This window comes from Thalassophryne amazonica, chromosome 1 (assembly GCF_902500255.1).
Source record: "Thalassophryne amazonica chromosome 1, fThaAma1.1, whole genome shotgun sequence".
Lineage (NCBI taxonomy): Eukaryota > Metazoa > Chordata > Actinopteri > Batrachoidiformes > Batrachoididae > Thalassophryne > Thalassophryne amazonica.
This window is the reverse complement of record NC_047103.1, coordinates 151920334-151946608: the sequence shown is the minus strand read 5'-3', so window position 1 is coordinate 151946608 and position 26275 is coordinate 151920334. Positions and strand designations below refer to the sequence as shown.

At 43.8% G+C, this 26275-nt stretch overlaps 1 protein-coding gene across 1 annotated transcript in view; it reads left to right on the top strand.

Moving 5' to 3' along the window:
- LOC117515660 (calsequestrin-2-like) overlaps nucleotides 1-25422 on the top strand; it is a 39648-nt gene extending 14226 nt beyond the window's left edge. The window contains exons 5-11 of the mRNA XM_034176325.1: nucleotides 23034-23107; nucleotides 23421-23551; nucleotides 23631-23676; nucleotides 23753-23807; nucleotides 23907-24007; nucleotides 24935-25009; nucleotides 25080-25422. Coding sequence (XP_034032216.1) covers nucleotides 23034-23107; nucleotides 23421-23551; nucleotides 23631-23676; nucleotides 23753-23807; nucleotides 23907-24007; nucleotides 24935-25009; nucleotides 25080-25292 — 695 coding nt within the window. The 3' untranslated portion in view covers nucleotides 25293-25422. The remainder of the gene's footprint in view (nucleotides 1-23033; nucleotides 23108-23420; nucleotides 23552-23630; nucleotides 23677-23752; nucleotides 23808-23906; nucleotides 24008-24934; nucleotides 25010-25079) is intronic.
- Nucleotides 25423-26275: the final 853 nt, after the last annotated feature.

Genomic DNA, 26275 nt, shown 5'->3' with positions numbered 1-26275 from the left:
TCACTTCTTCTAGGTCTGGCGCCCTCTCGTGCTTGGAGCCCGCACTCCAAGCAGGGCGCCCTCTGGTGGTGGTGGGCCAGCAGTACCTCCTCTTCAGCGGCCCACACAACATTTAATTCAATAATTCTGACTGATCTTACTTTGACTGGGACTGGATTGACTTCTTAACAATTTTTTCTAGGAGTGAGGGAAGGAGGTTTTTGAGGTTAGGGTCCCCAGCTCGATGAACTTGATTTCCTCTTCATCAGCTATTAATCGTTAGCTGACCACGATCCTTGTGTGATGTTGTAATCCTTCAGGAAGTTAATCCACATAAGAATTTATTCCGTCTTCAATCAACCAAAAGTTGATCTAATCCATTCTGGTATGCGGTGATGTTCCTTGAGAGAGAAATCGTTGAACATTCCCCATTCAGACTTAAGGCCAGTGGTTATTCTCCATTGTTCTGCTACTCCGTGACTGGACGGCCTGAGTGGGAGTTGAAATCTCTCTCAAATGATCTTTTATGGCTCCAGTCCTCTCACTGCACGATTCCAATTGCTGCTCACAAGATGGTCAAGTCTTGTGATCTCCTCGTAGCAGGGGAGTAGTGGCAACAGCACCTCTCCCTCGAAGAATAACCCTGTTTTCTGGTGTTTCAACAGGTTATATATGTTCTTGACTCTTGTCGTCCTCAGATGATCTTGGTTACCATGGGGACGCTGTTGACTCAAAACCTCCTCCCTTCTCCTTCTGCTTTACTGGAAATCCCCGCAGCCCCTACCAGTAACTTATTTCTCAAGTTCCTCTTTTCTGTTAACACTTCAGCTTTTCCGAGAATTCATTCTTTTAAATCATTTCTTCAAAATCACATCAATCATATTCAATCATTTCATTACAACTCTCTTTCACATAAAAACAGTTCATATGATCATATACAAACATTTTCATTCCTTATTATTCATTTAATTTTTACCAACATCTTAATCATTTGATCAGTTGTTTAACATCAGCTTTTCTTGCCCTGCTTGCGACATCTTCTTCACGTCCTCTTTTTCTCTGACTCTGCACTCTTTATGAAAAACAACTCATATAATCATTCATTTCACTTATTTGTAACATACTTTTTCTAATCAACTCTTAATTTTAACACATTAATATTTCATTTGATCATACTTGTCATGTTAGAATCATTCTTAGACATATTCCATCGTCTTCACCACCGAGTTCATTCCGTGGGCCTCCCCATTTGCAATGGAAAAGTCCGGTATGACCTCACTTATTCCTGGAAGGTACCAAAAACTGTGCAGTTTAATCCAACAGCATGTATATTAATTCCATGGTTCGTATTATATTCCAAGATGAAAACAAGCTGAAAGCAAGCTTAAAGTCATCTTTCCTGACACCCCCTCCATGACTTGAAGCTCCGCCGATCTCTCTATACTTCCATAAAAACATCCTCGTCATTGTCGACAGAGTGAAGGGTGAGCACTTCTTTTTCATCCACCATCGGAGACAGAACAGGAGGAGCTGGAGTTGAATGACACTCATCCAGCACCACGTATTCCTCTCCGCCCACCTGTAGATTGCCGTCGCCGTCAGAAGGCTGCTCGTCCAATAGTGGTGATTGTGATGGTAATCCCAATGGAGACGAATTTGCCTCATATTCCTGAGAAGATAATCCGTCAGGGAACGATGGTGCGCATGGTGAAGTGGGGGTGATGGGTGTATAACACGATGTAACTGGTGTAGATGGCTGTAGTGATGTATCCTTCGTTTGAGGTGAAGCTTCAGCGAGAATATCCTCAGGCTCGGGCTGTTGAAGGTGTTCGTCCAGGAACACCTGCATGAGGGCCTCCAAACACCAGTTCATGTCCTCGGTTTGCACCCCAACCTCTGTAGTGCGCTGTGGAGATGAACATGGAACTGGTGGTAATGAAGGACCAACGGCCACGATCCGGCCATCGGCAAGATGAGCTGTGGAGAATCTTATTCCCGTAGGATACATCCACATTTTGGTAAACACGGGGCAGTACATATATCCCTCTGGAGACACTATGGTGTCAGCTCGTAATTGATCAATCAAGAGAGAATGCCAGATCATGTCTGCCTCGATCTCAATTTTTAAGTATACTTCTGATGGTACCTGGGGCAGAAAAGAAGTATCCTTCCGTCCCACTATTCCCTGTGCCACTTGAACAGGGAAGTTGTTGGCATAACACGTCGGGCACCACAGAGTCGGTGTTATCTCCCAGAAGTAGAGCACTTGTTCCAGGGTGGCTTGACAATCAATCAATCAATCAATCAATTTTATTTATATAGCACCAAATCACAACAAACAGTTGCCCCAAGGCGCTTTATATTGTAAGGCAATGCCATACAATAATTACGTAAAAACCCCAAAGGTCAAAACGACCCCCTGTGAGCAAGCACTTGGCGACGGTGGGAAGGAAAAACTCCCTTTTAACAGGAAGAAACCTCCAGCAGAACCAGGCTCAGGGAGGGGCAGTCTTCTGCTGGGACTGGTTGGGGCTGAGGGAGAGAACCAGGAAAAAGACATGCTGTGGAGGGGAGCAGAGATCAATCACTAATGATTAAATGCAGAGTGGTGCATACAGAGCAAAAAGAGAAAGAAACACTCAGTGCATTATGGGAACCCCCCAGCAGTCTAAGTCTATAGCAGCATAACTAAGGGATGGTTCAGGGTCACCTGATCCAGCCCTAACTATAAGCTTTAGCAAAAAGGAAAGTTTTAAGCCTAATCTTAAAAGTAGAGAGGGTGTCTGTCTCCCTGATCCGAATTTGGAGCTGGTTCCACAGGAGAGGAGCCTGAAAGCTGAAGGCTCTGCCTCCCATTCTACTCTTACAAACCCTAGGAACTACAAGTAAGCCTGCAGTCTGAGAGTGAAGCGCTCTATTGGGGTGATATGGTACTATGAGGTCCCTAAGATAAGAAGGGACCTGATTATTCAAAACCTTATAAGTAAGAAGAAGAATTTTAAATTCTATTCTAGAATTAACAGGAAGCCAATGAAGAGAGGCCAATATGGGTGAGATATGCTCTCTCCTTCTAGTCCCCGTCAGTACTCTAGCTGCAGCATTTTGAATTAACTGAAGGCTTTTCAGGGAACTTTTAGAACAACCTGATAATAATGAATTACAATAGTCCAGCCTAGAGGAAATAAATGCATGAATTAGTTTTTCAGCATCACTCTGAGACAAGACCTTTCTAATTTTAGAGATATTGCGTAAATGCAAAAAAGCAGTCTTACATATTTGTTTAATATGCGCTTTGAATGACATATCCTGATCAAAAATGACTCCAAGATTTCTCACAGTATTACTAGAGGTCAGGGTAATGCCATCCAGAGTAAGGATCTGGTTAGACACCATGTTTCTAAGATTTGTGGGGCCAAGTACAATAACTTCAGTTTTATCTGAGTTTAAAAGCAGGAAATTAGAGGTCATCCATGTCCTTATGTCTGTAAGACAATCCTGCAGTTTAGCTAATTGGTGTGTGTCCTCTGGCTTCATGGATAGATAAAGCTGGGTATCATCTGCGTAACAATGAAAATTTAAGCAATGCCGTCTAATAATACTGCCTAAGGGAAGCATGTATAAAGTGAATAAAATTGGTCCTAGCACAGAACCTTGTGGAACTCCATAATTAACCTTAGTCTGTGAAGAAGATTCCCCATTTACATGAACAAATTGTAATCTATTAGATAAATATGATTCAAACCACTGCAGCGCAGTGCCTTTAATACCTATGGCATGCTCTAATCTCTGTAATAAAATTTTATGGTCAACAGTATCAAAAGCAGCACTGAGGTCTAACAGAACAAGCACAGAGATGAGTCCACTGTCTGAGGCCATAAGAAGATCATTTGTAACCTTCACTAATGCTGTTTCTGTACTATGATGAATTCTAAAACCTGACTGAAACTCTTCAAATAGACCATTCCTCTGCAGATGATCAGTTAGCTGTTATACAACTACCCTTTCAAGAATTTGTGAGAGAAAAGGAAGGTTGGAGATTGGCCTATAATTAGCTAAGATAGCTGGGTCAAGTGATGGCTTTTTAAGTAATGGTTTAATTACTGCCACCTTAAAAGCCTGTGGTACATAGCCAACTAATAAAGATAGATTGATCATATTTAAGATCAAAGCATTAAATAATGGTAGGGCTTCCTTGAGCAGCCTGGTAGGAATGGGGTCCAATAGACATGTTGATGGTTTAGATGAAGTAACTAATGAAAATAACTCAGACAGAACAATCTGAGAGAAAGAGTCTAACCAAATACCGGCATCACTGAAAGCAGCCAAAGATAACGATACGTCTTTGGGATGGTTATGAGTAATTTTTTCTCTAATAGTTAAAATTTTATTAGCAAAGAAAGTAATGAAGTCATTACTAGTTAAAGTTAAAGGAATACTCGGCTCAATAGAGCTCTGACTCTTTGTCAGCCTGGCTACAGTGCTGAAAAGAAACCTGGGGTTGTTCTTATTTTCTTCAATTAGTGATGAGTAGTAAGATGTCCTAGCTTTACGGAGGGCTTTTTTATAGAGCAACAGACTCTTTTTCCAGGCTAAGTGAAGATCTTCTAAATTAGTGAGACGCCATTTCCTCTCCAACTTACGGGTTATCTGCTTTAAGCTGCGAGTTTGTGAGTTATACCACGGAGTCAGGCACTTCTGATTTAAAGCTCTCTTTTTCAGAGGAGCTACAGCATCCAAAGTTGTCTTCAATGAGGATGTAAAACTATTGACGAGATACTCTATCTCACTTACAGAGTTTAGGTAGCTACTCTGCACTGTGTTGCTATATGGCATTGGGGAACATAAAGAAGGAAACATATCCTTAAACCTAGTTACAGCGCTTTCTGAAAGACTTCTAGTGTAATGAAACTTATTCCCCACTGCTGGGTAGTCCATCAGAGTAAATGTAAATGTTATTAAGAAATGATCAGACAGAAGGGAGTTTTCAGGGAATACTGTTAAGTCTTCAATTTCCATACCATAAGTCAGAACAAGATCTAAGATATGATTAAAGTGGTGGGTGGACTCATTTACATTTTGAGCAAAGCCAATTGAGTCTAATAATAGATTAAATGCAGTGTTGAGGCTGTCATTCTCAGCATCTGTGTGGATGTTAAAATCGCCCACTATAATTATCTTATCTGAGCTAAGCACTAAGTCAGACAAAAGTTCTGAAAATTCACAGAGAAACTCACAGTAACGACCAGGAGGACGATAGATAACAACAAATAAAACTGGTTTTTGGGACTTCCAATTTGGATGGACAAGACTAAGAGTCAAGCTTTCAAATGAATTAAAGCTCTGTCTGGGTTTTTGATTAATTAATAAGCTGGAATGGAAGATTGCTGCTAATCCTCCGCCTCGGCCCGTGCTACGAGCGTTCTGGCAGTTAGTGTGACTCGGGGGTGTTGACTCATTTAAACTAACATATTCATCCTGCTGTAACCAGGTTTCTGTAAGGCAGAATAAATCAATATGTTGATCAATTATTATATCATTTACTAACAGGGACTTAGAAGAGAGAGACCTAATGTTTAATAGACCACATTTAACTGTTTTAGTCTGTGGTGCAGTTGAAGGTGCTATATTATTTTTTCTTTTTGAATTTTTATGCTTAAATAGATTTTTGCTGGTTATTGGTGGTCTGGGAGCAGGCACCGTCTCTACGGGGATGGGGTAATGAGGGGATGGCAGGGGGGAGAAGCTGCAGAGAGGTGTGTAAGACTACAACTCTGCTTCCTGGTCCCAACCCTGGATAGTCACGGTTTGGAGGATTTAAGAAAATTGGCCAGATTTCTAGAAATGAGAGCTGCTCCATCCAAAGTGGGATGGATGCCGTCTCTCCTAACAAGACCAAGTTTTCCCCAGAAGCTTTGCCAATTATCTATGAAGCCCACCTCATTTTTTGGACACCACTCAGTCAGCCAGCAATTCAAGGAGAACATGCGGCTAAACATGTCACTCCCGGTCCGATTGGGGAGGGGCCCAGAGAAAACTAGAGAGTCCGACATTGTCGGCCTGCTTTCCCGGCTGCTCGGGATCTGCCAGAGGGAAACTAACAGCGGCTAAGCTACCTTGGTCCGCACCGACTACAGGGGCCTGGCTAGCTGTAGAATTTTCCACGGTGCAGAGCCGAGTCTCCAATTCGCTCAGCCTGGCCTCCAAAGCTACGAATAAGCTACACTCAAATACATCTTATATCCCCCTATAGTGTAAGAGGAAACATTAGTCTTTTAACTATTATATTGCAAGCAAGCAAAAGTGTTCGTCGGGATTATTCAGATGTACGCCAGAGACGCCTCATTATCACCGTAGGAGAGTGGGACTGTGGTGAGGTTGTCATTCCCGCTGTAGCTGAAGGAGCCATACGCGGGAAGCAGGCATCATAGGTCGTAAACCATAACAGCAGGAGTAGTTGACTAACCATGGACAGCCAGTATAAAGCTGATAACATTCCCCATCCTAAGGCCCAAATTATGATAAGTCCAAGTTTGTAGAGCCAGGGTTTCCTGCGTTGTACGGCTCCAGTTAACGTAGCTATGTACGCCAATAGGGTCAAGGCCATCACAGCTTCGCACACAATGTCAGCTATCACTGCCGGGGCGTAAAAGATTGCTGTCATATCTATCACCATCCAAATTGTAATTGCTGTGTACTGCCATATTCCCCAACAGTCAAACTGGAGAGTAAAGCGACCGAGGACGTGAGTGATGAATAAAGACAACCCTAAGTCACTCTGACCGTAGTGCAGATTGATGATCGCCAATCTGACACATCCATGTAGTATCGTTACTATTCGCAGTGATTGTCGTAAGTCCCAACGGCCGACACAGCAGTATAGTAGCCATATTAACAGTAGTGCAATAAACTCCACTCTACTCACTTTGAAGATGGTGTCATTTACGCCGCCAGTATTGTTGGACATTGTGCTCTCTTACTCTTTTTACTTATCTCCTTAAGTTTGTACGCTGTTATGTAGATGCTTCTTCTTCCTTCACTCCCCCAAGTTAGAATGAACAGGGCGTGTCTCGGCGTCGGGCTTTGTAGGCTTCAGCGCTCCTCCCCTAACGGAGGAGGGGCTCCATATCACTGCGTTGTGTGCTCCTCCCACACAAGCGCAGGGCGGCTGCAAAACTTCCTTTTAACAAAACATATCCAATCACTGCAGCAATAATAAGTCCTATTATGATTAACAGATAGGGCCAATGATATCCAAACAAATGTCCAATCCAACCAGTCACCACTTCGAGACCTTCTTTAATGACTTCTCCGGTCTCTGCAGCGAAAGTGGTGATTATTCCTCCAGCTATTATTTGCGTTCTTTCCCACCAAGAACATTCACGCCGACCTCTTCCTTTTCCACAGCTCAACCAATGTTCTGCAGGCGATTCACATGTACCATTATTGTAAATCCGATTGGGTCCCAACCATTCGTAACCGACAATTTCTCGTCCTTCGCATAGACTTTTCTTGAAGGCATATCCTTCCTCAAGCATTATCAAAGCATCACCAACAAATGGCACTATGTGGCCTAGGACCTGCTTCCTTTTCGACATTCCATGTCCCAGGACAGCCTTGGCACATCCAACGCTGGGTGGAAAAGCTCTTATCCATTCGCCAGCTCTGTTCTTCTCCCAAACTCTTTGATGGCCGTAAGTGTCATACTCGCTGTCATAGTAAGCGTCACAATATTCTTCCCAGCCGGGAACATTTCTACAATTTTGGCAGGCAAGGCTTATCGTGCATGTGGTATTATGTCTATTACAAATCATTTTCCAGGGCCGTGGCGTAACATAAGGGTTTGGTCTCCAGAGTACACTGGACCAAGTAGCTCTGTCTCTGGAGTAAACCGTGGCGATGTATTGATATTTAACCAAATAATTATTACTTTGATCCAAACAGGGGAATACCCAATCTTCAACTTCATATTTCTCCATTCCCCACCAGGTGACGTCCTTACTACGTCTAACTCCTTCCTGCCATGCTTGAAGGGTCCCCTTAATGGTTGGAATCTGTAACAACTGTGTACAGTTATATACCCATCTTAGCCAATTCCCTGTCTTAATTTGGTCTATGGGACATCGGGGGGATTTACCAGAACCTTCAGCCAAATTATTATGATATTCTGTCTCATGTAAGCTTCCACAGATTTTATTCGCCACGCATTGATCAATTTTGCTAAAATCTTCCTGAGGTACTGACCTTAGCTCATCAGGCTTTGGTAGTTTTTGCACATAGAATTTTGCTTTATGTGGACCCCGCAAACTATGCCCAGTCCACGTGTATCCCTTTGGAAAATTCCCCTCAAAATGTATCAGTGGAACGCTCCAGACCCACGGAAAGGTGTTGTTAAGCCATTCATCATGTTTTGCCTCCTGCTTTTGTTTCCAAGTAATCCTGTCTATCAAATTGGTGACTGGTGCAAGCACCATGTAATTTTGAGATTTACATCCAATAGGTCGATTCCAATAACATCTATCTAATTTTGCTACTTTTTCTTTTACACAATAATCATGAATCTTCTTCCATCTTTTTTTAGCCGCGTTATCAGTACTTTTAACTTTTGGTTCTAATACTTGCTGGGTATCTTGTGTTGGCGATGTAGGGAGTGGTTTGGTTTTTCCCTGTGTTGGTGATATCTTTGTGGATCCCACCGATGCTGCTGGTGAGATGACGGTTGGTTTGGACTATAGTATTCCTGTTCCCATGCCGGTAGTGTTGTTCAATGGAGGGACTATTGTAGATGTAATATCCACTTTCAGCACTCTGCTGCGGGTGTTGTCACAAGTGAGGTTATAATTACCCCAATGTTTCCAGGTAGGCATTATCATTCTGCAAACATCATGTCTTGGTAATGCTGGAAACAGCTTCTTTTTCCCAATATCTTGCTCGATAGCCCAGCAGTACTCTGCATCCCCATGAGCAATACCAGGCTGGCTCGCCAGGTTCAGGTCTTATCCAAGTGCAGCCTACTTCTCTTCGCTCTCTTTGTTTTAACCGTAAGATGGTTGCCACGATAATCTCTTGATCCCTTACTTGTAGGTTTTGAAGGATGTCTGCTCCAGCAGTCAGGTTGTAATTGGTGGTGATGGTTGGAAATTCCCCACTGTTGTTCAAGTATTGCAGCCACTTATTCTTTAGCATCTGCTGGGTTAGGTTCTTCATCTTTGCCCATTTCTCTGTAGAATTCTGGTCCCATATCATGTAGGTGTTTCTTGATTCAACTCCCCAACATGTCTGTTGGAGAGTTTTAGTTGTTGCGTACTGGACCCTGATATGGGTTAAGGTCCAGGGCGTACTACCATAGTGGTACAGGATAGCTAGAAGTATAGCAACGCCGACTAATAATGCTGTAATTCTGGCCATCCAACTCCAACATTGGAGGCACTTTTTCTTTTGCGGCTGGCTTTGTTGCTGCTGCTTTCTTCCAACATTTTCGTAGTAGAATTCACTTGGTACTGGTGGCAGCGGCTCCAGCTTTTGGGGTCGTTGCAGTAGTGGCATTTCTATGCCAAACTCCTCTTCTCTTGGTCTTTCGTTGGTTCTTTGAGGTTGCGTGGTGATCACGCTGTCTTCCCGTGGTTCTTCCATCTCGGAGATAGATGATCTTAGGTGCTGTTGTTTGTCTCGTGCTCCCAACAGAGACGCTTGATGCTCGTTGCTAAAGAAGGGTGACTAACAAGGGAGATGGCCATGGGAGTCTAATATCTAGTCCTCGCCACGCCCATTTCCAAGTGACGACTGTCACCTCCTTCATTTCAGGCGGTGGTCCCTGGGGTGTGTAGAAACACTGTGAAGATGCAGGATTCAATTCTCTACGTAGGTGCAAGATATCCTCATAGGCGTCCCAATATGCCGTTCCACTGTAGACATACTGCTCCATCACAGAGTATAGAGGAGTCGATCTCCGGAATAGTCCTCTTCCCGACTTTATGCTAAGTCGTATCAGTATAGCCCTTGGGGGTTGCCAAAGCCCCACTAGTACTCTGGTTCGCCATCCACTTCTAATAGGTGGGAGACTTCCGCCTCTCTCGATGTCAAGGTACTGTACTGTCGTGCATATTGGCAAAGTTTGGTTCTCAATCAAACAGAAAGTTGAACGTGCCTCTTGTAGTTGAAGTTTTTTAAACATACAGGGACTACTGGTCCAGATCTGGAAAGATCAAAGCCAAATATCCACATACACTCCCTGTAATGGATCAACATAATTAGGTCCCCACCTTATTTTAAACCTGTAGCCCCTTTTCTGTACATGCACTACGTTCAAGATGCAGGGGTATGAGTCTGGACACTGAGGAATTGGGTAAAACTTCCATCCGACCCCAGGGCATCACCAGTGTTGTCCAACTTTGTTCACGATAGCTTCTAGAGGAGTGTATATTCCAGGCTCTACAAGGTCAGCAGTCCTTTTATACAAATCATTATCTACAAAGTATCCTCCTGTTCCCAGCACCCATCCTTTCTCTTTGTAATCCCTTTGTGGCCAGTTTAAACATATTTTCTTGTAGGGTAATTCCAAGTATGGTGTAAGTCCTCCATGCCCGGATCGTAGACTATTTACATTATTTTCATCCAGTTTGAAGGTCCGCAGCATGATTCAGAGTGAGTTGTCACTCCGCCATCGGTCTCCTTCTCTTTCTGCCAAGATGCACCACCATAGGGAATAGTCATTGTCTCTTAAAGAGATGAGTGTAGATGGGAGATGGGTGCTTAAGTTCTGAATCCATTCCTTTCCACGCCCACTTCCACATCGTAACAATTATTCTGTCAGGTTTAGGGAGGGGTCCCTCAGGGATCCTCTGTACCTGATGTGGGGGTACATAGTTCCATAGATCTTGCCAATGCTGCCAAAACTGTTTTCCAGAATACCTGGTCTGTGATAAGGCTAGATAAAGGGGAACTATAGGCTTCTCTTCTTGATCCTTAGGCTCAATTTGAAGCTGAATTTTTCTTGCTTGACAACAGTTCCAGACTCCTCTTTTGTACAGGTAGAAGTCTTGATTTACAAAAATTGTTGGTATGGTTGGGGGTAGGCAGCTCACACAGGCCCGAGGTTGATCGATAACTCTCAAATTTAATGTCTGGTTATCTAAAACGTGATATCTTGGGTCTTGCAGTCGTCTGTTCAATTGACGTCGCATGTTGGGGCTTGTCGTCCAGATCAAGCACTGGTTAAGGTATATTTCAACATAGACTCCTTGGAGTGGCTCAACATAATTAATCCCCCATCTCAATGTGAATTGCAGGCCGTTGAGTTGTAGGTAAACCACATTTAATATCCAGGGGTAGGTATCTGGACATCTTGGAACCGATTGGGGTATTCTTCGGCGTCCTATTATGTACCAACGCCGCAGACTTTCCTCGCTAAGCACTCGTTCAGCAAGTAATTTTTGTCCTGTTGTCTCTGTTAAGTCGGCATCTCTTTTATATTCATAATTTGAGACATAATATCCATTAGATGCTAGTTCCCAATCTTCTTCATCAAAATCTTTTTCTGGCCAATTTAAGTATAGTTTCTCAGCACCAAGGCCACATTGTATATAGGGTCCAAGTCTTCCTCGATTATTAATAATGGGTACTCTATTTACATCTGGTCCTTGCGACATTTTGCAAACAGCCGCTTCTTTTTACTTCTTCCTTATCCCACGGAAAATGGAGGGAAACATCCAGCGACTCTGTGGCTTTCCTGATTTTTCCTCACCTTGAGTCGGTTGGTGTAACGACTGCTGCTGTTCCTCCAGGAGGTCAACATGTGCCCCGACAGAGTAAACCCCCACATAGGGGACCAACACCATCAGCACTGTGAGCCGCACCTTAATTGTTTGGTCCGGCCTACTGGGAGTGTCCGCTCTGCTAGCCACTCCCCCCATAGATTGTATCCTCCTCTTTCTCACCCATTCTTCAGGTGTCACGTGGTACTCGGCTGACTTCTTCTTCGATTTTGCCACTTTATTTCCCCAGGCGTTGGGATTGGGGGTTTTCTAACCCCAGGTCCCGACCATTGGACCGTCAGCGGTACGTCTTCGCGGCAAATCACACAGTGATTCTCAACTTTTTTCCATTGTAATATCTCCTTTTCACTGGATAAAAATCCTTTCTTTGCATGATATAGTTTCCTCAGGGCTCTGCCTGCCCAGAGGTCATTTTTTGTTCTTCTTAAGGCAACCACCCCATTGACAGTGGCCATTCTGACGAAGGGTGGAAGATCTTGGGTGTTTTTGGCCATGTTTAGCTCCTGGTTTCGTCTAGTTAGGAGTTGGCTTCAGCTGCTCCACTCCTTGGATTCCCTTCTTCTTCAATTCTACTGTGTTGCTGTCCAGTATCTTCACTACTGTATCTGTGGTCTCATACTTAGGTTTAACAGCAGTGTTGGTTAGGTGATCTCGAGCTCTCACCCACACCTTCTGCCCAACCTTAAATGGGATCTTTGGTTCTGGTTCTCCATCCTTTTAGTCTGACTCCGCCCCACTTCCGGTGTCGAAAATGGGCGTTGGTTCAGTTCTTGCAAAGGGGTGGGCCTGCCGGCACGATGGCGGTCATTCAGGGCCTGTCCAATTTCCAGGGCCTTAGTACTCCATTCCCTCGTGTTAGCATTTTTCCCAGTCCAGTTTTTCACCAGTCTAATAGCCCTTTCCACAACTCCATTTGCTTGAGGGGTGTATGGGGGTGAGTAAATTCTCATTACTCCATTTTCCTGGCACCACTGGTCGACCTGAGCATTACGGAAATGTGTCCCATTGTCCGTTCTCAGCTCCCTAGGTATCCCCAGATTTGAACACACTTGATTCAACATGCTGATTACACTGCTGCCATTGGCTTTTCTCACAGGCTTAACAGTCACATAGCCCGACATAGAGTCCACAAGCACCAACAGATACTTTTCTCCTTTCTTACCGGTCACCCCCATGGGCCCGGCAACATCCATGCATACTGATCCCCATGGAACAGTACTCTTTATAGTGAAACCATCCACCCTTTGTCCTCGTCATCCTGCATTGTATCGACCACATACTTCACAGTCTTTGAGGACTTGGCAGACTTGGTTTCTCGGAATCCAAAGTTGCAGCTTCTCCAGCTCCTTCCGTGTGGGAATGGTGCCTACATGGCCAAGCGCTTCATGTACGGCCAGCACCACTTCTTTCACGGACTCTTTTGGAACTACCCTTCCCTTGGGTGTCTGTTCCCACTTCTCGATCCCGACAACGACGACTTTTCTCAGCTGCACATAGCGGTCCACTTCTTCGTTCCCGCTCCAGTGTGCTCCTTCTTTTACATGGGCCTTCTGATGTACCACATCTAAGTCCATTGTTAGCCTCAACTCGGCTATTTTCCTCCACAAATCCATATGAGCTACAGGCTTCCCCTTAGCTCCCTCGAATCCATTTTCTTCCCAAATGGATAAGTCCTCTTTCAGGGCTTGTGCGCAGTAATGACTGTCTGTAACCACTTTAGCCCTTTTTACTCTCCTCTTGTTTAACTCCAAGAGTCCTTCCAGTATTGCTGTAACTTCTCCGGCTTGGGCACTCCCTGGCGTTTGACCTTTTTGATGATATTTCTCCTTATCTTGATACTTCAGAATATAGCCCCAATAAGCTATATTGTCTGTACCCTTCTTCGACCCATCGGTGTACATAGTCCAGTCGTATGGCTCCATAGGGAGTTGCCTCTCCTTCGGCAACTTTTTGTCGCTGACTGTTTTGGCCCAATTTCCAGCTCAGGGTCTAGCAGGATGTCCTCCCACCTTTCCCATCTGGCATTTGTGGCTTTAGTACTCTCAATAGTTCCTTTTCTTAGGAACCGGTGGACTTGGCTTTGAGTGATAACTTTTATTCCCTGACCTTGTGCAAGTTCTTTTAACGCACTCCAATATCTAGCCAGGACTGCCAGTTCTTTTTCTTCCGGTGGATATTTTCTCTCAATCGAAGACAGAGTATAGCTCCACAAAGTTACCATACCCCCTCCTTCGTTGCACACTTTTACCACCGAATCCTCTTCTTCACAGCTTATTTCGGCTAGCAGACGAGTAGTCAGACTACGCGGCTGCAGCCTAACTGTGTCTTGAATGGCTTTCTTTAGCTTTTCCAAGCAATCCTGATCTGCAGCTGTCAAAATCCATTGCTTTTGCTCTTGTCCACTAGGTTTCTTCTTGAGACGAGCATAAAGGGGCTTTGCGTATCTCTGATAGTGTGGAACGTGATCTCTCACATAGTTACACAATCCCAATATTTTCTGTAGGTCATTCTCAGATTGCGGTGGTTTAATCTGACTCAATTTTTCTCGGTATACTTCTGAGAGTCCCAGGTCTGATGATACCTGGAATCCCAAATAGTTAACCTTGAATTGTCCAAACTGACATTTCTTCAGGTTGAGTTTTAATCCAGCTTCTGTGAGCTTCTGTATCACCTTTTGCAACCGCATTAGGTGTTCATTTTCGTCATCATCTGCGATAAACACATCATCAATGTAGACTGTTACTCCCAGATCTTTTAATATTTCCATTACTGCTGCTTGGAACACATTTGGTGAATTTCTGTATCCCTGCGGGAGTCGTTGCCACACATAACTTTTCCCTTTATGTGTGAATGATGTTTTCCCTTGTGACTGTTTTGCTAATCACAGGGAAAAGAATCCATTTGCCAGATCAATGCATGATTTGTATCTCTTAATTTGGAGCGTTTTCAGTGCTCCTTGGGGATTTATCAAACTTGCTCAATTGGCTATTGTTCGTCGATTGAGAGCCTTGAAGTTGATTACTGGTCTCCAGCCTCCTCCTGCCGACTCTGGCTTCTTAACTGCTTGGATGGGGCTGTTAGTAATCGGATTCAATTCCACTCGAATGATCCCCAAAGCTTCCAATTCTTTTACTATTTTATCCATTTCCTCAACCGCTCCAGGGTTCAAGGGATATTGTCGCACCGGTGGATGTACTCCTCCTTCGATGACATGAATGTATTTGGCCCCCAAATCTCCACAATCATTTTTAAATCGTGCTACTTTAGCTTTGGAGATAATTTCCCTCAATTTTTCTTTCCCTACTTCAGAGAAATCACTTTCTTCAATCTTTTCTTCTGTGACAGCTGGTACATCCACTTCTTTGTACCAGTTTACCGGACTATTTCCAATTGGAGTCATATCCATTCGTACAACTCTTGCCTGTAATTTTTTCACTCGTCGTCTTATCAGATTTCGAAGCCTTTTGAGCCGATGCAATTCTCTCAAATCCTTGACTGTTATCAAATTAAAGGGGCCTTTTATCCAAACTACCCCTTTCCATATTCCAAATGGTCTTTTCTCCGTTGCCGCATTTGCATACTGGATCAGTAGGTATCCCTTGGTCTCGAGGCTTCTGCAGGTCATGGACACCTCTGCTCCCGTGTCCACCAGGTACGGTTCTCCATCCACATCAGTGTAGATATTGTCCCCCTCCCAGTAGGCATGGTCTAGCGTGACCCGAGCCTCCAAAGCCATTACTTCTTCTGCCCTCCAGCCGCCGCTGAGGCTTGGCAGACTTCCTGGAGGGCTTTCCTTTGCTCTGGAGTTAATTTGTTGTACTCCTCTTTAGGGAGATAGCCACCACTACGAGGTGCAGGTGTAGGTCGCGATTGTGGTGGTGGAGGTGGTGGACCTCTCGGCCGAGAGCTCCAGTGTCCAGCTGGAGGCCTTTGATTATTCCTCTGTGGTGTTTGATGCGGCTGAGGAGGTGGTGGTTTAGGCACTGAATTTCTTTTCTCCACTCCCACCGGTTTTTGTCCTGATCTCGGTGTGCTCTCCTTCTTTCTCTTTTCTTCATAGAACTGCTGCTCCAAATCCCAGCTCTTCACCACCGCGTCCATTTGTGGGACTGTAGTGCCGTCTATGGGCATTTTCACAAAGGTTATCTCCCCTCTTCTTCCCTTAGTGACCTCTCTCAGTGCCCTAACATAGCGTTGTGGCAAAATCGTCTGTTTTAGCCCATGCCACACTTGAACTAATGTTTGACCTTTGTCTAGTCCAGCTTTAGCTCGAGCAATATGGGAATCTTCATCATTGGGATCTTCCAACACTAACCTGGCATAATGGTTTCGTGCTGGTTCACCCCGACTGATGGGTTGACTGGTAACTTGGGCCAGCCACACAGATTTACCCTCTTCGCTGTTAGAAGCTCTGTCAATAAGGGGCCACACTTCTTTCAAATAGTCCTTTAGGTCTTCATTTGGTTCTTTCTCTCTCACCAGCATCTTTAATTTCTTGAATTCCCGGAATTCCCTGCCGTCTGCTTGGATTTCAGCTTGAATTGCTGGCAGACTTTGCTCTCTAGATCCAGCAGGAAAGTCCTGATTTGGGAGGCTCGCTTGTAATCCTGACGATGGTGGAATTGTTTCTCCCTCATCATCCAGATTTTCTTCATTAGTTTCTCTCAACACTTGCCGTGACCAGCGTAAAGCTGCTGTTTTTAGTTTTCTCAACATCACATCATGGGCAACGCCTAAATAGGCGACTCTGAAGTTATTTGTTAACTCTTTACAGGCAGTCAGTGTAGGATAGAAGGGCCACATTAGTATATTAGCCCACTCTCCAACAGCAGCTGTTACCTCGAGAGTTTTCTTATCATCTTGTCACTCAATCCACTCTTCTGGGATGTCATACCCAGTTTGTCCAACTTCTGGAGCATAGGTTTGTCGCTTATCTCGGGTCTCCACTGGGTTGACCCTGACATCTCTTGCAATTCTCTCTGATGCTACACGCACATTATACACCCCAACTTCTTTCTTTCGTCCTCTGTAGCGTCCAGTTCGTAGTTCTGGGCGTGAGACTTCTCTTTCCCCTACCACAGATAGCGGTTCATCCTCTTCCGAGTCTTGTGGATTGATCTCCTCTTCAGACTCTCTTTCCTGGTCCTCATCAATATCAGATTCATGGGCAGGACGTGGGTCTTGTGGTTGTGGGTCCCTGTTTTGTTCTGACCTTCGGGGTGACCCGGTTGCTTCGGTATTTCCGACAGGTAGAGGAATGAGTATAGGATCCTCTTCTCCATTATCCAGTGGAGGAGCCTGGAAAGGCTCTCTCATCCGAGATTGGGAGCTTGTGGGGTGTATGATAGTCTGGAGCCCACTTGTAACTCGTTTTAATGTTGGTCGTGGGGTTTTAATCCTTAATTGCTGCACTCCCACAGCATGAACTGATCTTTTCTCACTTGTCGCCATGGGGATGGACTGCATCACTAGCGGGGGACTAGTTGCCACTCCACTTGCTCCAACTGCACCCTTCCTTGGACCTGCTCTATTTGGTCCTAGGTTCACCGCTTCAAGTGCCCTTCTCACTCGATCTTCCTCCTGCTCATTGCTAGTGACCACCACAATTTCTCTCATTGATCCCCATGCTCCTGGAGTACGCATGTGTAGGTTCACGGCTGCCATGGCAACCTTTTCTGCCTCTTCCCATGTCATATGTCAAGATCGTAATCCGTCCACACATATCACTACCCGCCAATGCTGGCATTCTTTAGCCAAATCAATAGCTGTTCCCAGAGTTTTCAGCATTTCCTCCATGTATTCGATCGAATTTTCTCTCCCTGGGTAGCTTTCAAAGGGCACATGTATGAGTGCATGATAAGCCATTCGTGGTGCGCTTGTTATCACCATCGATCTTCCGTCCAGATCTCTCCCCTTTATATTCTTAAGCTCTTCTTGGTATTCTCTGCCTGCCCGCTCCTTGAGCTTTGCTCGGAATTTTCGGTTGGCAATTTTCAGTCTGGGATTTGTGAAGACAATGAGACTATCTCCATCTATATCCCAAGGACTACCAAAATAATGATACGCCTGTCTTCCGTCTTGGGCCACCATTTTTTTGGTTCCTTTGGGCATAGGGTCCAATTCCTCCATGTAGTCAGATTCAGTGTATACATGGTGGGTTTTTGCCTTAGATTTTCTAAAGATCTCCTGCGAACGCCCTTCCTCTTTAATATGGTAACTCGGTCCGGCAACACATTCTTCAGCTTTAAGCTGTCCCAAGCTTCTGGGCCCACATTCCGGCGATTGATGGAATATCTGTCCAGACACTCCCTGAAGGCTTCTTCGTCTTTTATCCTGCTCAACCAGGCGTTCTGTCTGTTTTCTAACTGTTGAGGTTGTTCCTCTCACACTTCCTAGGGGCAATTTTGGCCACTCTGGGTCAAAGCTTGTGTGGAGCTGGTCCGGGCTTTTCTATTCTTGACCATTTCCCCCAGGATTAGGACCTCCCGGGGATATCAATTCATCTCCACTTCCCTCTGGCTTGTGTTCCTCATCACTTTGTTCAGATTCGGCCTGGGAGTCTATCTTGCCTTCATCTTCATTATCGAGGATGTGACTTCCACTCATATCTTCCATTATAGGATATTGCTCCTTAAGCATTCTTCCTAACCCTTTTAGCCGTTCTGCCATGGACTTAAACTCAGCATATATGGACGCTGATTTTGCTTTAACATCAACCAGGACCGTCTCTACTTCCAACAACCCAGCTGTCATTTTTACTACGGAGTCATAACTTTTCTCAGGGCTTATTAAGGTAGTGATTTGTCCTCTTTTCCACTCTTCTTCAAGAAGTTTGCACCACCATTCAAGCCACTCTGTGGTCCCCATCTTGTCCTTTGGGACTGGTGGGCTCCCCAAAATGGCCAGGATCTGCCCCTCCTTATGCTTACCTGGATCATATATCCCTAATGTGTGTATAGTTTCTGCCATGTCTTCTTTGAAACATTCTTCATCAATTTCCACACTTTGATCTATGACATATTTTTGAACTGTTTCTGCCCAAGTATCATATCCTCGTCCATACAATACCACTCTGTGTGGCCGGAAATCCACTTCTTTTCCCCCTTCATGTTCGGATTCAGGGTTTGCTACGGGTCCTGGCTCTCCTTCAGCCATATTTTCACTGCTTGTTCTTAATACTAAACTTACTGTTTCCTAATGATTGTCCTCCCTTTATTCTCTCGGTTGCTGAGATTGTCGATTCCACCACTGTCGTCTCCTTGACTTCAGCTATGGTCCTTGTCGTCTCGAGTCGTCTGCCTCTCAAAGCCTCTCTTGGCGCCTTGAGTCAGGGATGAGTGACAGACTACTTGGCTGTTCAGTGCTAATTCCAGAGGTTAATTCCAAATCAGCTGCTCCTTTTCCCGCTTCTCCCCTCAGGAACCTCACGGGTTGATGATCCTATTCTCTCTTGTAGATCAACATTTTGCACGGTATACTCTCATACCTGCTTTCTTGACGATCCGATCCAGCAGGCTCCCCCGCCTGCTTCCCTTCCTCGTCGTTTCGTGACGATCCAGCAGGCTATCCCCGTCTGCTTCTCGTCCCAGTCCAGACAATCCAGTAGTGACACATCTGCTTCTCGTCCTTGATCCCAGCTCCCTGGGATACTTACTCCTGTTGTCTTTACTTCGTCCTTCTGGTGGTCGCCTCCAAATTTTCACACCTCTGGAGGACAGATATGTTTCAAGCCGTTGCTGGACCTATACAGGCCATCAGCCGACACTCTCCACAACACTGTCTCCTTTGGTGATCTACTCAGGGGCTTTCCACCTGCCCAATGGCAAAGACTCTCCTTTGGCCAGGATTCTTCCTCGGACCCGACTACACTTCGTCAGGTCCCTGTTCAGGCGCCACTTGTCAGATCCCACTTTTTAGATACACGGCACACGCTCACCCTCCGATGAGTGTGTTTGTGTAAAAACCAGCTCTCCGTCTCTGGGGTCCGACCTTCGTGTCTCCACGGGTATTACCCGGCAGGGCTGCACAAAGGCTGTTCAAGCTGGTGGCGAGGAGATTCGTCTAGTTGCTCACTGCCTCCATCCGGACGTCCACCCCGCTGAAGCTGATTTTGCACCCCGGTCGAATAGCCTTCTCAGGAACCAGAAATACGAACCGGCCACGCCCGTTAACGGCAGCTCTCCTCTTATGGATCAGGGCTCTTGGAATGTTGCTAGATTTTGAATTTAGTGACTCGTACAGCGAGTCCCCAGGATGTGTTATTTTCATTAAAAAACCAGACTAACCTTTTAGAGCCTTTTTGATGTTGTACACCCAATAAACTTTAACTTTTACACCTTAAGAAGCATCAATAATCCAATGTCCGAGCCTTAACACTTTAACTGCAGGCTTGGAAATTTATTGCAGGTTTTGCAAGTGCCAATAACATAATCAATATAGATTATATGGTGATAATTTCACAATAGTAATTCAAATATAATTAGAATAATGATTGGCAGAGATTTTTGTTTTTAATTCAATAATTCTGACTGATCTTACTTTGACTGGGACTGGATTGACTTCTTAACAATTTTTTCTAGGAGTGAGGGAAGGAGGTTTTTGAGGTTAGGGTCCCCAGCTCGATGAACTTGATTTCCTCTTCATCAGCTATTAATTGTTAGCTGACCACGATCCTTGTGTGATGTTGTAATCCTTCAGGAAGTTAATCCACATAAGAATTTATTCCGTCTTCAATCAACCAAAAGTTGATCTAATCCATTCTGGTATGCGGTGATGTTCCTTGAGAGAGAAATCGTTGAACATTCCCCACTCAGACTTAAGGCCAGTGGTTATTCTCCATTGTTCTGCTAGTCCGTGACTGGACGGCCTGAGTGGGAGTTGAAATCTCTCTCAAATGATCTTTTATGGCTCCAGTCCTCTCACTCCACGATTCCAATTGCTGCTCACAAGATGGTCAAGTCTTGTGATCTCCTCGTAGCAGGGGAGTAGTGGCAACAGCACCTCTCCCTGGAAGAATAACCCCGTTTTCTGGTGTTTCAACAGGTTATATATGTTCTTGACTCTTGTCGTCCTCAGATGATCTTGGTTACCATGGGGACGCTGTTGACTCAAAACCTCCTCCCTTCTCCTTCTGCTTTACTGGAAATCCCCACAGCCCCTACCAGTAACTTATTTCTCAAGTTCCTCTTTTCTGTTAACACTTCAGCTTTTCCGAGAATTCGTTCTTTTAAATCATTTCTTCAAAATCACATCAATCATATCATTACAACTCTCTTTCACATAAAAACAATTCATATGATCATATACAAACATTTTCATTCCTTATTATTCATTTAATTTTTACCAACATCTTAATCATTTGATCAGTTGTTTAACATCAGCTTTTCTTGCCCTGCTTGCAACATCTTCTTCACTTCCTCTTTTTCTCTGACTCTGCACTCTTTATGAAAAACAACTCATATAATCATTCATTTCACTTATTTGTAACATACTTTTTCTAATCAACTCTTAATTTTAACACATTAATACTTCATTTGATCATACTTGTCATGTTAGAATCATTCTTAGACATATTCCATCGTCTTCACCACCGAGTTCATTCCGTGGGCCTCCCCATTTGCAATGGAAAAGTCCGGTATGACCTCACTTACTCCTGGAAGGTACCAAAAATTGTGCAGTTTAATCCAACAGCATGTATATTAATTCCATGGCTCGTATTATATTCCAAGATGAAAACAAGCTGAAAGCAAGCTTAAAGTCATCTTTCCTGACACCTCATAAAAGCTTGAGACGTTATAGAAAATCAAAATAAATAAACAGATAAATACAGTGATTCTTGCATTTACTTTGACTTCTACTTCACTGCAGACCATAAGAACCAAAGATATTTTAAATTTTGTGTGGTTGACTTCATTTCATTTTTGAACATACATCCATTCCTGCATTTAGGGCCTCTAACATTCTAAAAAAGTTGGGACCAGGGGCAGTTTAGGGCTAACAATGAGTTAAAATAAATAAATAAACAAATAAATAATAATTATGGTATTTCAAACAGGATGTATATTTACAAATGAAATAAAGTAGACCACACAAAAAATGAAATATCTTGGATTCATACAGTCTGTAATGAAATAAAATTGAAGGTAAATGTAAAAATCACCTCAACATTTCCTGATTTGAGGTTGCTACACTATCCATCCATCCATTATCAATGGGGAAGAGGGGGAAATGTTGGCTGGAGCATAATCCAGCAGTCATAGAGCATGAGGCAGGGTACACCCTGGACAGGATGGCTGGTACACTCTGAAATCCAGAAACAGTCTCAGACATAGACTTGTTTTATGAAACCTGGGTCCATTTTTTTTTTGCTTTCATATTGTAACTTTGTGGTTGTAGAAATCTCGAATTGGAGATTTCAATTTCAATTTTCAATTTATTTTCATTTATATAGCGCCAAATCACAACAAAGTTGCCTCAAGGTGCTTCACACAAGTAAGGTCTAACCTTACTAACCCTGAGATCAAACACACCGGTGACAATGGTGAGGATAAACTCCCTCTGATGATTTCAGGAAGAAACCTCAAGCAGACCAGACTCAAAGGGGTGACCCTCTGCTTGGGCCATGCTACCAACACAATTTAGAAAATAATTCACAAAACGAATATGCAGGAAATGTTGCTGGTGCACAAGACAGGAGGGTTACAGAAACAGACACCACACCCATCTCTGGATGGAGCTGCACCTCAAACAGAGAGAGAGAGAGAAAAAAAAAAACAGACTCAGGCCTCAGAAAGTCAACAAATACTGTATAATTTGTCAGCATTAAGCAACAAGAAAAACAGAAGAAATACTAAGGTGATCGCCGGCCACTAGCCCTAAGCTTCACTAAAAGACCCAGACTTTAGATAAAGTTGAGGAGTGGCCCGCTCTCTTTACTAATAAAATGAATTTAAAAGGGTAGAAAGCATAGTAACATACTATGCCAGTATGCTAGCCATACGAAAGGGAAAATAAGATTTCAAAGTCTCTTCAGAATCTGACTGTTTTGTTGATGCAGGGAGATCATTCCACAGAACAGGGGCACGATAAGAGAAAGCTCTTTGACCCACATACTTTTTATTCACCCTAGGGACATAAAGTATTCCTGCAACCTGAGAACGCAGAGCCTGGGCCGGTACTTTGATTCTCGATTTGGCCAGAATTGTAACTGGAATGGGAGCGATGATCCATGTTTTCCTGCCATCTTCTCTAGGTTCTTCATCAGTCTTTCTCTGTCTCTTGCAGACTACAAAGCATTTCAGGAAGCCTCTGAGCATTTTCAACCGTATATCAAGTTTTTTGCTACATTTGATAAATCTGTAAGTGGACAAAATCCAACCGTCTTTTTACATTTTCATATATTTTCAATATTTTCTGAAATGAAAGATTATTTTCATTACTGATTTTTTTTCCCATGGAACACGTGTGATGTCGATTCTTGCAATTTAGGGTTGGCCAACGTTTCACAATATGCTAAATGTTGAAGGGGTTAAAGCTGTGGTCACAGTGGGGATTGAAAACACAAAATTTGATTTATTAAGTTTGTTGATAAGTTAGGAGCTTGACATTTATCTCTTCATTATTTCCTCCATTCAGTACTCATGATTTAATTCTCCCATGATTTTGTTGCAGATGGCTAAACATCTTTCCCTGAGGATGAACGAAGTGAATTTCTATGAGCCGTTCATGGAGGAGCCGGCTGTTATTCCTGGCAGACCTCTGTCAGAGATGGACATCGTGCAATTTGTCAGTCACCACAGAAGGTTAATTTCATTTAACATCTCCACACTTTGGAGAAGGTGGTTGAACATTTGAGTGCCATTGGATGTGTGCTGTTTGCAGGGCGACTTTGAGGAAGCTCCGCGCAGAGAATATGTTCGAGACTTGGGTAAGTACCTGTTCATATTTACCAGGGAAGACAGGGTTTGTCAACCAGGTCCCTGTAACCTCATTACCATTTCTAGGAGGATGACATGGATGGAATACATATTGTTGCATTTGCTGAGGAGGAAGATCCAGGTCTCTCATCTTTCTTCTGTGCTTTGCATTGAAGTTTGCTTCTGCTGTTCCTGAAGCACTAGAAGGTAAACTCGGGTCCCTCTGTACTGTCATCCTCAGATGGCTATGAGTTCCTGGAGATCCTGAAAGATGTGGCCAGAGAAAACACCAACAACCCAGAACTCAGCATCATCTGGATCGACCCTGATGACTTTCCTCTGGTTTGCTTCATCACTAGATAAACTCTTCTGTAAAGAATCCAAAAGAAAATTTTAATTTTAGTCAAACAACTCTGCATGAACCAGGACTTGGGTTGCTAAAGTGTCTTTGATGGTGAAAATTAGTTTACTGACCCTAATATTGTGGACTATGCTATGATCTTTGAAGAATCTTTTGGATGCCCTGACTGCAGCACTTGGGAAGCTCAGTGAGGATTCAGAGAGTTTGGGTTTGTGACTGTCCTGGATCAAGACTAAGATCCAGGCTTGCAATCAGTTCCTGGACTTGGCCATCAGATGTGTATCTGTATGTGAAAGTGTTGAATTTGTAGAGACACTCACTTATATTGACATTGACATTCATTTCTCTGGGTCCTCAGCCTTTGAGAAGGAGAAAAATCTGGGAACAGCTTAAAGAGTTATGATGTCTCTGGACTGAGGTGTTTGGCGATGCTGATATTGTTGCAGAACGATGGGTCCTCGTGCTTCCTGACTTAGTGTATAGTTGTGAAACTTGGACACTAACTGGTGACTTAAGGTGACGAGTAGATGTCTTTGGTACTTGGCGGATCCTTGGTTACCGCTGGCGCTGGAATGACTTTCTATTAATGGGATGCATTGTGAGGAAACATTAGCTGTGACATTTTGGCTATGTTGGGCCTTTCTCTGGGCATGATGCCGCACATAGGTGCCTGAGTCTTGAGAATCCCACTGGCTGGAGAAAGCCAAGGGGACACCCATGGTTCACCTGGGTGCAGCAGATACATGATTACTTTCTATAGGTATGGTTGGACCAGTCGCCTGCCTCGATATTTGCCATCCAGGACCCAAATGGTGGATGTAGTACATGCAAACATCACCTGACATCATGTCTAATACCAGGTGAGACCAACTGACTTTTCTAATGTTTGGTTGGTCTTGTCCCTGCAGTTGACAACTTACTGGGAAAAAGCCTTCAACTTGGACCTGTTTAGACCTCAGATTGGCGTGGTCAATGTCACAGATGTAAGTCAATGTTAAACAGGCTCCCAAAGTGAAACCTTTGTAGACAGTGACATTGACACCTGCATTCTAGGCGGACAGTGTGTGGCTGGACATGTCCAACGATGAGGACCTGCCCACTCTGGAGGAGCTGGAGGACTGGATAGAGGACGTCCTGACAGGAAGGGTGAACACTGAGGACGATGATGAGTTTGCTGACAGTGGGGAAAACCGTGACAGCTACAGCACAGAGGACCGCAATGAAGGTCACGACCCAGATGAGGATGATGATGATAGCAGCGACTAAACTTGAGGGTCCGAATGGAACAAGCCAGTAAAACCACCTGAAGGGGATGTCATCGTGTTTCACTATGAACCAAGAAGTCTTAGATGTTGTCCTTTCTTCATTTCGAATGTGTCAGTTGATTTGTGGCTTGTTCTGTGCAGAAAGACAATACATAGTGCTGTGTTTTAATTGGTAAAGCTTAAAAACATTCATTTGTTCACATTTTTATCTGAAGTGACTTATAATTGAGAAAACACATGTTCTGAACCGATGGGAAGAAACATCACAAGCAGTTTGATTGAAAGCAAAACTTCACATTAGACACTCACATATTAAGACCCAAATTAAAAATGTAATAATTTCCCTCCCACGTCTGCTGTTAGAGTCATCATTATTGATTACCTGAGCGTATTCCGCCTGACTTTTAACAGGTCGAGACTAAAGGGTCAGAATCGTGTTCATAACACAGTGTTTTCATGGTTACATTTATAATGAGAAGCACCTGGTAGAGTGCCAAGGTGCCACAGCCATTTTTGTTTAAGCTTGAAATCAAATTAGATTTTAGCGGGCCACCCCAAATTAAAAATACATCTATGTTCAGCAGAGCTGGATCATTATCTGGATCAAAAGACAACTACAGATGTATGCAAAAGTTTGGGCACCCCTGATAATTTTCATGATTTTCCTTTATAAATCATTGGTTGTCTGGATCAGAAATTTCAGTTAAATATATCATATAGCAGACAGACACACTGATATTTGAGAAGTGAAATGAAGTTTCTAGTATTTCCAGAAAGTGTGTAATAATTATTTAAACAAAATTAGGCAGGTGCATACATTTGGGCACCCTTGTCATTTTTATTGATTTGAATACATTTAGCACTAATTATTGGAACACAAAATTGGTTTGGTAAGCTCACTGACCCTTGACCTCCTTACACAGGTGAATCCAATCAGTATCCAATCAAAGGTATTTAAGATGGCCATTTGCAAATGTTTCCCCT